The 14,207-nt window shown below is 33.4% G+C and overlaps 2 protein-coding genes across 2 annotated transcripts in view; one reads left to right on the top strand and one right to left on the bottom strand.

The window, feature by feature from the left end:
* Positions 1–14,207, top strand: part of LOC143206511 (uncharacterized) — a 128,157-nt gene that overhangs the window by 34,151 nt on the left and 79,799 nt on the right. The window lies entirely within an intron of this gene.
* LOC143199870 (uncharacterized) lies at positions 479–1,723 on the bottom strand. Its single transcript, XM_076409991.1, has 2 exons — positions 1,447–1,723; positions 479–1,344 (listed from the first exon to the last, which is right to left on the bottom strand). Exons 1-2 carry the CDS (start codon positions 1,721–1,723, stop codon positions 479–481), a joined length of 1,143 nt encoding a protein of 380 aa, XP_076266106.1.

The following is a 14,207-nucleotide window of genomic DNA, read 5'->3' as shown; positions in this document are numbered from 1 at the left end:
AATCTCCTTGAGGATTGATTCCAGGTATAATATTTTGGCATTTCAGAATATAGCAATGTTTGTGCGAAATCATCGTTTTGGCATGTCTCAAAAAAACTGGTTAATGTAGTAGATGGTGGCTGAGCAGCTCTTTGTACTGCGTTCTGTGCTGTAAAATACACTCTTTGTCCATTTTCTAAATGCACAGCTAAGTGAACAACAGAAGGGTGTCTCTCGGGTGAATAGGAAAAGAAAATATTCGCCAAACTGCTTCATTACTACTGACATAGCGGCCCATTTGGTATTGGGTAACTTCATCATTAGAATTCCCTGCACCAATTCCAATCACAGCCATATCACTCCCTTTGGTTACATATTTGCAAATGTATTTAATCGATTTCACTGAATGGCAAGATTCAACGTTGATGTGTGCTTTGAATGTCTTTGATAAAATGGGTGAATATGGAACAATCCAACGATTATCTATTTCAATATCTTGTTAATTTAATTTGACAATTGTTGATTTTCCATTGTCTGCTGTCGATCTGCGACGATACAATGGATAACCGTCATTACCAGTAATTGTTTCCGATATTAATGTCCGTGGATATCGTTTTGAACATTTACCATCCATCATACACGGTGAATTTTGATTAAGATTTCCACAGGGACCATGTATCATGTTTTTGATAACTACCTCATGCAATCCAGGATCTACTTGTACATTAGGGATTTCAGCTGATATCACTGCATCAACTTCATTTGGCCTTATCTTTTCAACCAACCAAATCAAAATGTGTGCATGTGGCAATCCTCGTTTCTGCCACTCCACAGAATACATCCAGCAGCGTGTCTCACCAAACACATTATGTTTTACGATGAAATTCATTAAAGATTTCAACTTTTGTCTAAAGACTCTGGCTGTAATATCATGACGATCAATGGATGATTTCCCAGGTAATAACTCCTGCTTAATTTCTATCCATTGCGGATTGCATGTAAATGTGATGAACAAATCTGCTGTACCATAATGACGAACATACGACATGGCATCTTGAGCATATTCGTGCATATGCCGAGGGCTTCCGATGTATGTTGCTGGAAGAATAGTCATCCGACCGACATTCTGTGCATTTCCATCAGTATTAATCGCATCTCGAAGGTGAATATACTCTTCAGATCGGAGTTTGGTTTGATTCAACCTGATGAATGTTAATCTCTCCGTTTCAATTTTAACATACATGTCATCAACATATTTGTGATATAATCGCCGACATTTCAATATGTGATTATCTGCATTTTCCCGAATCATTAGGCGGTATGAATAATAGTTCATTGAACTGACTTTTTTGTTGGTTTCAGAACCTGTAAACAGATTTTGTTTTAATAACATTCAAATATAAAATTAAAATACATAATATAGTGACTGAGATATTATCGCCATAGCTAAACTAATATTTTAGTTACCTGTAATGGGATTTATCATTTTTATTGATAAATCGTAGCCATCTTCACCTTGCCAAAATATAATGGGATATTGCAGTGCATCATATGAGCGGTGTGTTTCCTTTATAGGTTGTAATTGAAAATTCCGACGATGTAAAACAATATCACGGGATTCCAAGTTTTCTCCAACTACAACGATAGCAACTTCATCAATAGTTGGTGCATTAAAACGTCTTGTATGTTGACCTGCAGGTGTTTTATCAGCTCTGATTACAATTTTGTGATTATCGGATGGCATCAGATCCAGGGCAGTTTTAAACAATATAATCAATTGATTGTGTTGATGAAATAAAGTTTGTAATTATTCTACAATAGACCTTTTTACTAAATTGTTATGTGCACAACGCAGATCAATTTCTTGTGGTGAATTGCCCATAAAATAAATTTGCAGGAATTTGTTGTCGCTATCTGACACTGGTAACAGTGAACCTGCTCTGTGATATATTTGCCCTTGTATCTGTAAATAAAAAAAATATTATGGTGTGGTATAAATTAATGGATTGTCAATGATCAAACTTAAATAATATTTGATCTTAAAAAGTATATATTTAGTTTTAACTAATATCTATCAAATATAAAATATAATAAAAGTGTCACTGAAACTGAATCACCATATAATATGATGACTAAGTGATATATTTCGTAATGATTAAGAAATTGAAGATTAGTAACACATCTTAACTTTGGTGACAGAAAATTTTGTTCGCTAAAATAATTATGAGTAACTGCTATAATACATACCTTGAAAGTTGGCATAAAATTTTCCCGAACTGCATTTGTTGCCCCAAATGAAGTCATTTGAAAGCAATTGTTATATTGTTGAATATGTGTCAAAAAGTGTATAGAATCTGTTCCTATTCCTGAAACCAATGAGTACAATGGTTCTGGTGGTGGATCCAATTGTATCAATTTCACTTTACCATTTGCGCAACACAATCCATTGGCTTCGTTTTTGTATTTTAATGCCTTACAGTGTGAGCAAACCAAGTTCATAGAACCAATAACAACACATTGGTAGTTACTGTAGTCAATTGACACATCGTAACTGAAAGCAGCTTGATTCAAACTTGCGCGATTATTAGTTGAATGTCGCGCTCGCGCTTCACGCGTTTGTAATATCCGAATTCTTTCACGTTCATTTCCGTCGTCACGTTCTTGTGCAGTACGATTAGATCGGTAATTAGCTTGGTTTATAGCATTTCTGGTTCTTCTACCTAAATTGCTTCGTCTTATAGGAGGCATATCAAATATAAATTATTTTTTCACTAATCACGAACTAAACAAACACTAACTAACTAAACACTCTGTACAAAACACGATATACGAATTTGTTTCGTGTATCACTTGACAATTCATCTGTCATCTGTCAAAAGTCATCTGTAACAGACAACTTTTTTTTTTAAATTTGATATGACTTGAACTCAAATCCTTTTAAGCCGTACGAATTGTTTTATTTATTTAAAATTTGAATTAAATTTTAAACAAATAAAAAATTTTAAATAAATAAAACAATTCGTACGGATTAAAAGGATTTGAGTTCAAGTCATATCAAATTTAAAAAAAAAAAGTTGTCTGTTACAGATGACTTTTGACAGATGACAGATGAATTGTCAACTGATACACGAAACAAATTCAAACAAAAAGGGCTATTTTTAGGGTTTTTCCAGCAATAATTCTAATTTTTCTCGCCGTAAAAACCATCCCTGAACTTCAACGAACATTTTAAAAAAAGATTTGGCCAAATTGGTCCAGGCGTTGTTGAGTTATGCGCTTAGGAACATATTTTGCGATTCATTTTTATATATAAGATTATGAAGTTTTTTCCGAAAAATCTTATTACTTACGCGGTAGAAATAGTTTACAATATGTCGAAATATATTTATTAATTAATTGATGGATGGCTTTATTAAAATTTAGCAAAATATGTAACACAAGCAGTCATGTAAAGAAAAATATATTTTTTGTCACTAAAAATAAATGTGCCCCAAGAAATGATTAGCGATCGAGTACGAGCAAGAGGGAACACTCAAAAGATGGAAAGATGTTGGTCTGTTGGAAAAAAGATGGTCAAATCCTCAATAAAAGTCAGATAAATTAATCGGTTTTATATCAGTGACCAAGGGAGCTAATAAATCTCCAACATACTTAACTTACTAATCAATTTAACGAGTATGACGACTATAAACAATGCACTCTGTAAATCTTAAATCCGGAATCAACTTCATAATCAAGACTGTCTCGGACTATCAGACCATCTGAATATATATGTTTCGCTTTACCTTCTTCGACAATTTTAAACGATTTACACTCGAACGCTTTATTTACAAGTATGGAATTGAGTCTTTTGGCCCGACATAGATCGCAAACGAGCGACTAAAATAAGAAACATCAATTTGTGCATGTGCCAAGTCACTATATTTGCGTTGGCGCATTTTCAGGTCCAATCCAAAGGCAGAATAAGGAAAATATAAAGAAAAGCCACAGAACAAAAAAAGGAAACGTGAAACTGTGTACGTGCGCGCGAGATGAGACCGGTTCGGTTTTTGCTCGGATTTAAATTCTTCCGAGAACAGCGAGATATACCGTTTGTATAAAAAGTTATGCCTTTTTTTAACGGGGGATTTTAAAGATTCTTCTGTCGTAGAAAAATAGAACGAAAAACAACATTGACTTTGTCCTGAGCGTATATATGCCGCGCCATTTCTAAATAAATATCAGGTTTGTGTTAGAAAAGCTAATACCATGCCGTAAATCGCGTGAGTGTTATCTGATTAATAACATTTGATTATATAATTTAATAAGACCAGAATATAATTCGTGTTGCTAAGAAATATTTATACTTCAATTACATTTATACATTTAAATTAAAATAACAGTATCGTATTTCATATTATTGAGTTCTTGAGCATACACACACGCTAATTATGGTTGGCCAAAATTTGCATTTTTAACAGTTATTACTTTTGTTATTTGTTTTGAAATCATCTGGCCCGTCAAACATTAAAACAAATGATGATATTACCTCATCATATCCGACTTATCAGTTCTGAAAAGTGAAACTGCTTCAGAAAGTAAGAAAATTGCTACTCTACTAATGTACTGAAAATATAATTTTAAACCATTTTAAAATCGCGGTTTTATTGCTTCCCAGGCAAAGGTGATTTTCGGTAACGTATTGTGACTGCCAAAAAAAAGTGGATTTACTACGAGAATACAAATTATGGTTTAGTCTAGAAGATACATCTGCATCCACATCTAAGCGAAATATGACCATAGATTCTTATGATGCGTACACTGTGTATTGCGAGCTTCTAAAATGCTGCCTATTGAATAAATTGAACGTTGTAGTTTATAGGTGAGAAGTGAATTATGTGCAGGCTTCTAATATATGCACTAAAACTAGACACAGTAATTAAATCTCACAAAAACACAACTCAAGGCAGATATTCTGTCTATACGTCGTTTTTATATCTTATACGAAGTTTTTTCCTTTGTTTTTCCTTTACAGGACCCAGATTTATTATTTGGTAGGGATCCCCCGAGGTCCGGGTCTACCTCAAAAGGTTGTAACTGCGTAACGTAGACTACGGTTAATGTTGTGCAACCATAATATGTTCGTATCGATCCTGGGGTTTCAGTTGTGTGTTGCCTTGTATTGCCCCCCGCCATGTTTCATTTAAAATTATTAAATATGGAAAATTTTCTTTAGATAATTACGTTACAGCTGTTCGGACCCTCAGTATCGGTCCAAATAGCGGGTGGACGTGCAGGCCCCGCTCGACCTCTATCCAGTAACCGGACAGCACTTCTGGTAGGTGACCAATTCCGTGTGCAGGAGGTTTGATCCAAACAGACCCAGGATAGCATATAACCCACCAGAAAATTATGCCAGTCCTAAATTTGATACATATTTTATAAAAAAAAAAACTATTGATTCACTGGCGAAACTGTCGCTATTCGTTTTGGCACAAATGGCTCGTCAGTGCCGTTGTAACCAAAATCAGCAAAAAAATTTAATAAAATCCACAATATAGAAGTAAATGTCATCTCCTCACTCAACATTAAATGTTTGTGAATGTGTCATATTCAGTTATGAGCTTTTGAACTATTCTGATAAGGAATATTGGAAAACTGCAAGAAAAAAAAGAAAAATAGCATCCACTAAGAAGTTCTTTCTTCGCGAGAGGCGATTTTGTCAGTGCCAGATACTCCGAATGTAACCAAAATCAGCAAAAAAATTTAATAAAATCCACAATATAGAAGTAAATGTCATCTCCTCACTCAACATTAAATGTTTGTGAATGTGTCATATTCAGTTATGAGCTTTTGAACTATTCTGATAAGGAATATTGGAAAACTGCAGGAAAAAAAAGAAAAATAGCATCCACTAAGAAGTTCTCTCTTCGCGAGAGGCGATTTTGTCAGTGCCAGATACTCCGAATGTGCTTTTTGTTTTTTGTTGTCAACTTCCTATTTTCTTACAATTCTATACCTTTTATATATAGACTTATTTGTTTTGTGTACATTGCCTATATGATATAATTAACATCTGTTCGATCATGTCGAGTTTTTTATACAATAATTGTGCTGTATATCTACTGATATTAGTCTATTTTTATTTATGTATTGGTTTGACCTATATACATTGCATACTAGTACTTTACCAACATTGTAAAACATTTTTGCATAGAAGAGGTGTAAACCCCAAGAGTGAAAAATCCAACAGTCTGTTGGGTCATTCATTAATAAAATATGTAAATAAATAAATATATTTATATTATTTTTAATATTGGAATGAAACTTATAAGGTATGTTATTTAAATTTCAGGTTTTTCTTTCAACAGATTTTAACTGTTGTCAACTGCTGTATTTTCCCTTATTTCTGGTAACATTTGAGACAGAAGACGCGCGATTACAAATCTGGCGAATCCGTGCATTTTTACACAATTTCTCTCTTGACTACTCAATAAATTTGGTTGGTTGTGACATAAATATTGATAAGTAACTGCTACTGTATAGGAGGATATGTCATCATACCACCAGCAGTAAAGTTAGTTAGCAAACAATTTTCAACAACCTTAAACAATATATAAACAAGATCAGAATATATCACTACTATAAGCGCTGTTGCCACTACTAGATGCGGAAATTGCAATGGAACTCAAATTTTTCTTCATTCCAACTATTTATAAAAAAATTTCGGCTGGGATGCCATCTTGTAGTCATAATATCGTCAATAGATCTGACAATATCCCTAGCGGCTTCACAAGTGGTTAATGTGTAGAAATTGTGGAAGAAAATTTACAAGATAAATATAGGTGATGCGAAGTCGAGATGGTTATCTAGTTTAAGCATAAATTAATTACCCATTCAAAATATGTTATTATAATATATTACGATCTATTTATATCTTTAATATCATTATGATTAACCAACATTTATTTTGGATCTAATTAACTTAAGAATATCCACACATAATGGAAATAATAACACCCTAAAGTGTTTAGGGTAAACTTTTCCCCTTACCCGCGTAATATACGGACATGTTTTTCTTTAATATGGACCGAAATGTTCTTGGCTCTTAGGACCGGCCTACATATGGCATTAACCTTGTTAGTATTCGTGCCGTGCCGTCAGATAATCGCAACCCCTCCAAACAGAAAGCCAGGAAATAAAATCCCTCGGCCACATTCTAGCGCCGCACTCACACACGCACACCTGCCGGATCTCTATAATCTCCTTTATTCTTTGCGGTCAAAACGTAACCGAACACCTATTTATTTCATCCCCGCAGTGTTCAGCCACCATCCTGGGTTATTCAAAACATGTTCTGCGGGCTTTAGTTAAGATTACGGAATGGAGCTACTAAATTTATATGGCCTCTGGGTTCGGTTTTTGTCTGAAACATAATATTTTTGCCATAATCTACCCCCGCATGGAACATTTATAAGTAACCAATGATTCGCGCCTTGAAATTTTATCAAATGCGGTACATTATTGGATGCACTGAAGCCTTTTCAATTACGCAATAGTACTCGTATCACTTTTTCTACCGCAAAACTTGTTTTTGTTTATTAATTACATCTAAACATCATAGAGAGAGAAAACCTAATATCAACACACCAGTTTGGGTTTATTAACAAGCATTCAACAATTGACCAGGTCCACAGAATTATATATATTATTGAAAAAGCCTACGAAAATAAAAAAGTATGATCAGCTATATTCTTAGATCTAGCACAAGCCTTCGATAAGGTTTGGCATGAAGGCCTTATTCATAAACTACAGAAAATGTTACCAAAACAACACAGTGAACTATTAAGATCGTACATTAAAACCAGAATGTTTTAGAGTCAAACCAGAAGCAGCTTACTATACAATAAAAGAAACTAAAGCAGGTGTACCACAAGGAAGTGTTCTGGGACCAATATTTTATCTACTCTACTCTTGTGATATATCACAATTGGAGAATATTACGATGGCTACATTTGCTGATGATACTGCGATTATAGCTGTCGGAGACAATAGTGAAGAAGCCTCACGAAAATTACAACAGGCAAGTGACAATATAAATAATTGGACACAAGCTTGGAAAATAAGAATTAATGAAAGTAAATCTGTACATGTGCAGTTCACCTATAAACAGACCGTACAAGCACCAATAACATTAAATAATATTATCATTCCATATAGCAACAACGCTAAATATCTCGAAATGAATCTTGATGCAAAACTTCACTGAAAGGAACATATAAAGTAGAAAAGAAAAGAACTGGAACTAAAATATAGGAAAGTGTACTGGCTAATTGGAAGAAAATCACAATTATTACTCATCACAAATTGTTATTATATAAGCAAATACTGGAACTTATATGGAGAGACTGAGTTCAATTATTGGGATGGTCTGAAAAGAGCAACGTAAATAAAATACACATTTTTCAGAACAAAGTCCTGAGAGGTATTGTGGGCGTACCCATATATTACAGGACTGATTACCTACATCGAAACCTTCAGATACTCACAGTCAGCCAAGAAATCAAGAGCATTGAAAGGGGGCATGAGGAAAGACACCATTCTCATGAGAATAATGAAGTACTGCAGCTTTTGGATACCACCAGAACAGGGCACAGACTCAAAAGAATCAAATCATTTGATTTTGTGTAGTGTTGTTTGGTGAGGTGCGAATAATAAAACATACAGTAGTGATATGTATAAACATTATTTCACCAGAGACTGAGATAGGGCCGATGGGTCCTCCTAGTTATGTACCTAGATTTAAGTTATCATAAAGACAAAGTAATATATATTTGTGTATTAATGAAAATAATAACGAATACAATTAGGAACTTTAATTTTTACAATATAGAAATTACATTAAAGTAATGTATTTATAATTTTAACATAATTAATGAATTACTAACTTTTCAAAACTTAGGTTTAAAGAGTAAATAACTAAAATAATTAAAAAACGATTTAAATAATAAATTGTCATATAATTACATATTTTATTGCATTAGTTGTTAAACACCTTAATATTTATCAGCGGCTTAAAGTATGTACCAAATTATTGCAAAACCCATGTATTCCATCCAGGTAAATTATGTACTTCGTTTCACTTTATCTACATATTTTCATTTCCTTATTTAGGCATTATAATTTTATCTTTTATACATATTTCTAACCTAAACTATATTGAGAAACAATAAATTTAATAATAACCAGGCTTATTTGATAATAAAGTTTTCTTTGCCAACATTTTTAAATAAAATGGCATCGATCTTTACTTGTTTGATCTAATAGAATGTAATAGATGTAATATTTGTTTCTGTCAGTAAATCAATTTATTTCAAGCTCATTTTATGTAACTCCAATTCTTGAATCTCACATGGCTTTCGGTCATATACTGCTTTCTACATCGCCTTGTGTCCCACATGAGTACTAATAGCTCACCAAAAAAATGAGAAATTACAAATTTTTTTTAACTCCTAATGCACAAATTAATGTATTTATTACATACAATAATTGGCTAAGGCTTTGTTGGGAAACGCATTTACTATTGAAATCTGAAATGTATCAGAATTTAATAGCAATAAAATTGACAGAAAAATCTTAATACAATTTACAATTACCTCTAATACAATAATATGCTGTCTCCAGAACCTCATAAATTGCTGCCAGTTCTTATGCAAGAATGATATTTCATAGCCGTTCTAGGTTGAGCAGATATCATATTAATTGATATTATTAACATTAGAAATGGATTGATTGATGTTTATTTTATGAACCTGAAGAAACTGCTTCCGATAATTTAAATACCTCGTAACAGAGTACAGATGACTCTTGTTATTGTATTAAGATGATAATTTCGCATATGCTTTTCCTGACACAACTGAATCACAACTCATCTATCTTCGTATATCTATTCTCTGATCTGACGGCTATTCCTGGTTGCTTGATTTGAGCGTATATTGTTTTGTTGAAATTATAACCGTGCCAAATTTCAAGTCTCTAGGTGGTCCTGTTGTCCCCAGAAAGGGAGGCAAAATTTTCACTAAGCCGATTAATATATAGATATGAAATAGCTAAAGTTATTCTAGTTTTTTTTTATCCAACCGGGATCTTCTATTCAACCAACAGTTGGGAATTTAAACTTATTAACTGTCGAGAGTCCCACTTAGAGTCCATTTCAGTATACATCCGGCCTTATCTAGTCTGGCTATTACCTTGACTGAGATCGTTTTTGTTTTTGGAGAATTTTAAGCTCTTGTCTATAGACAATCGTAATCTCTATATACTGGGCAGGATCCAGAATATGCGTTGCTATCAAGCAAGGTCATTTTCCAAATTATCATAGTAGAATAATTAATTGTTCTTCAATGTTCTTCAATTGTTTGTGTTTTTAGTTTAGGAAACATTTTGAAGATATTTTTACATTTTTACAAGACATTTTTATTATACGGGTACATATTGGTCTATTTTGGTTTAATTGTAAATTGTTTAATTCGTAGGTTTTGGGTATAATTTGTATTTTTTCCCTTATTATTTTAGAATGCTTTTAGTAAAAAGTAAATAATAACTTGCCGTTATAATTCAAATGTTTCTTTAAATAATTTTATTGCAAAAATCACTTTGCATTCAAAAACATTATTATCTTTTACATTCAGTAATATATTTAGCCCACTTATTTTATACGATCTACGTTGTAGAACGTTCCCTATAATTATTATTTTAATTATGTATAATATCTTTGATACTGATATTTTGAGAAGGAGTTTATGAATATCGTATAAATATTAATTAAAGAAATCAAACGAGATATATATATCCAAGTTATATAATGTGAAAGAGTTTAGAAAATTAAAACTATTATTTTACTTTAAAAACTATTTTTCTCAAGGAAAGAAGAGGCGAGCTACCAACCAGTCTCACTCGTTCACTTTTCAGGTTGTCTTGAAAGAGATGGCTCTTACCCATACTTGCGATAACTAGGTTGCATTATATAACATCTATATATCGAGTCACTATATATTTTGCAAGATATCCTTAGCACAACCCTATATTTGCGCCCTATAAGCTTTAATCTTATATTAAGCTAGGCGTATCTTCCGACTGGTCACAACAATTCTTTGATTTTGAATTGAATCTACTCTGCATAATGACTTGTTTTAAAATATGGGCTATATTCTATTTCGAGCTATTAGTTGTATTTTCCTATCTCTACTATATTTGTGGGTATTTGTATATGCCAATGTGATTATATTTATAAGTATCTTTTGCAATACTGACTTTGTCGTCAGAAAATGTCTCAAGGAGTGTTTCTCTCGTTATTGGATATCAGCAGTACCGAACATATATAAAAGCAGTGCCAACATGCTACATTAAGCTAAACTACCCTGATGTTATGTAAGGACGTAACACCAGCCGAAATAGGTTTGAATGTTGACGATGCCTCCTCAGACGTTACATCAAATTTTCTTGGGAAAAGGTATAACTGTAGTAATTGACAACAATTTGGTCATCCTATCGATTACCTAATCAATAACTGCTATTGCTCTATGCACTTGGAGATTATGGATTTTGAGATTCAAACTTGACACCCGGTATATTTTTAAGGGATTTGAAACTTTTTAATGGTTGTTTAACTAATTATTGGGATATTATATTACATCGAGATACAGCGTAGAGAGATACAGTTTGAGTTATATTTCGGCCAGATAAACAGGTTCTTGTATCCATTACATGCCGTAGGTTGATTAACTATATATTGCGTTCATTGATTTCAGTAATTCTAAATAAGCGTTGCTAATAAATAATAGACGTGGTATCGAAAGGCGATAGTCCACAAGTTACAGTTATATAGATTTAATTTAAAATCTTTGTCTTTAGTGTCTAATTTTCAAGAGGATATATTATGCTATATTATGCTTTATTAGAATTAATGCAACGCGAGGTATTATTCAATAATCATTAGTATTGTTTGTAATGAAACTAAAATATATATGTCAATACTCATTGTAAAAATCATGTTTACATTAAACCTCTTTGTGCATTATTTTTACACTATTTAAATCTTTAGTTTCCTCTAAGTGTATAAAGGCATAACTACATCCCTCAAGAAGCTGTATATCCTAAGTTTTCTATGGATAATTCTTGGATTAACAGATTTCTCTGAGACAATTGTGTTTATTTATCTTTATATCAAAGAAACTACTTGTTTTTATATATTACATAAATTTTATCTCAAGTAAAGTTAATATCAAGCTGCTCTTGATTAGGTTATATTAATATTAAGTGCAACTGCAATAGGTTAAATTATTTCAAATTAAACGGCAGCAACTGAATATTTAATAGTACCAATACTTATCTAAAACGTATTTTACTGGCAAGAAGGAGACACATTAGCTCGTTCCTGATTACTGCTAAAAGACGCAATCACCCCCTGACTGATTGTAGTGGCTTTGGTATGTTTAATCAGTGTAATCAAATATATTGAACAGCTGTTGAATTTTTTTAAAAATAAGTACCAAAACAGTGTTTGTGATTTTCAAACCTGTAATTATTGTCACTAATATTGTGAATAATTTTCGAGGCTAGCAGTTTATTATTAGAAGTAAAATATTTGAAGTCGTACATTATTTTGGCGTATACGTAGGTCTAACAGGGCAATTGAAAAATTCCCGGCCAGTCACATAGATGGCGCTACTAGAATTAAATCCATATGTTTTTTAGTTAGCCCTAACCCTCAAAAGATGCGTAAAGCTGACGTCTGTCGGATCATCACTGTGTGAATTAGCATTTATAGCATTTTGAGTGAAGCAACTTTTGTTATTGTGAAAAAAATTATCTAAATCCAAAACGTGGAAAAACGCAACAAACGGCTGGCAAGTTTATGGCGTCTGTATTTTGGGATGCGCGTGGAATAACTTTAATTGACTACCTTGAAAAGGGAAGATCATCAACAGTGTCTATTACTTAGCGTTATTGGACCGTTTGAAGGACGAAATCGCCGAAAAATGGCTGCATTTCAGAAAAATAAAGCGCTGCTTCACCAAGTCCATGAAAACGATGGCAAAAATCCATAAATTGGTCTTCGAATTGTTGAATTGTTTCCGCATCCACCATATTCTCCAGATCTTATCCCCAGCGATTATTTCATGTTCTCAGATCTCAAAAGAATGCTCGCTAGGAAGAGATTTTCGTCGAATGAAGAGGTGATCGCCGAAACTAAGCCGAAAAACTATTTTGAAGCAAACGGAAAATCGTACTACAAAAATGGTATCGAAAAGTTGGAAGGTCGCAGTATATCACCCTTGAAGGGAATTAGGTTGAATTAAAAAAATCAATTTTGCCAAAAAAATATGTTTTACTATAGTTGGCCGGGGACTTTTCAATTGACCTGTTATTGTGTAGCTCTTGTTTCTAATTAGACTTTTTCGACATCTTCGAATGAAAATTTGGAGATACTCAGATGTAATAGATAGGTTTGGTGCAGAAGCTTTAAAACAATATACAGCAGGAGTATATTGGTCTAGATATTTTGACAGTGTTTAGTTGTATCTTGATATCCAGAATTTCTATATTTCAGAATTTCATAGAATTAGTGAAAACTAAACAATATCCTTGTCATTAATAGCAGTAGGTACCATTCCAGATTTGACGACGTATTTATTTTCCAATCCACTTTTTCAACAGTCGAAAACACGATTCTGAGCCTTTTACATATCCATAAAAGGCGGTCGTTAACCGAGATAGGAAAACTTCCCTCGAAACATGTGATTTTTCCCCTTTTTTTCTTCCTCGCGCCTATTTCCTTATCCGACATCGGAAAGGCCACTTTTGTTTAGTTTTATCTCATTCTCGGGTCGAAACGGGCGGGGCAGCACTGGGACAGGGACAAGGGCGAAGATGGAGAGGTCCCCAAAGTAGTTCTTATCAAATCCGTAGTATGACGGGTCCGGAGACCAAATTGCGACGATGTATTTACATATGACAATTGTCCTGTTGGCTCGTCGACAACGACGGGGGGACCGGGTGACGAATGGTTAAAAACGTCTGCTTGTTTGCTGAGCCTCTTTATTTCTGTTGACCCATTTCCAAGTTTCGTCTAACGACCGACGAGGAAACTGGAAAGGGAGCCGCGAAATAAAAAGTTTCAAAGTGTGTACGTGTATTATACCTTTTTTTTTCGGGTAGGCCTATTTTCGCGTTGGAGGTTTTGTTTG

This window comes from Rhynchophorus ferrugineus, unplaced genomic scaffold, assembly GCF_030347505.1.
Source record: "Rhynchophorus ferrugineus isolate W39M unplaced genomic scaffold, kcgeb_rfMv2 rfM1, whole genome shotgun sequence".
In the NCBI taxonomy this organism is placed as follows: Eukaryota; Metazoa; Arthropoda; class Insecta; order Coleoptera; family Curculionidae; genus Rhynchophorus; species Rhynchophorus ferrugineus.
This window is presented reverse-complemented; position numbering and strand designations above follow the sequence as displayed.

What these genes read in the sequence shown, in the direction of transcription:
- LOC143199870 (XM_076409991.1), bottom strand. Translation starts at nt 1,723, where the DNA reads ATGCCATCCGATAATCACAAAATTGTAATCAGAGCTGATAAAACACCT. An exon ending in AATGATAAATCCCATTACAG is followed by an intron (nt 1,345 to 1,446) that starts GTAACTAAAATA and finishes ATCTGTTTACAG; the next exon opens with GTTCTGAAACCAACAAAAAA.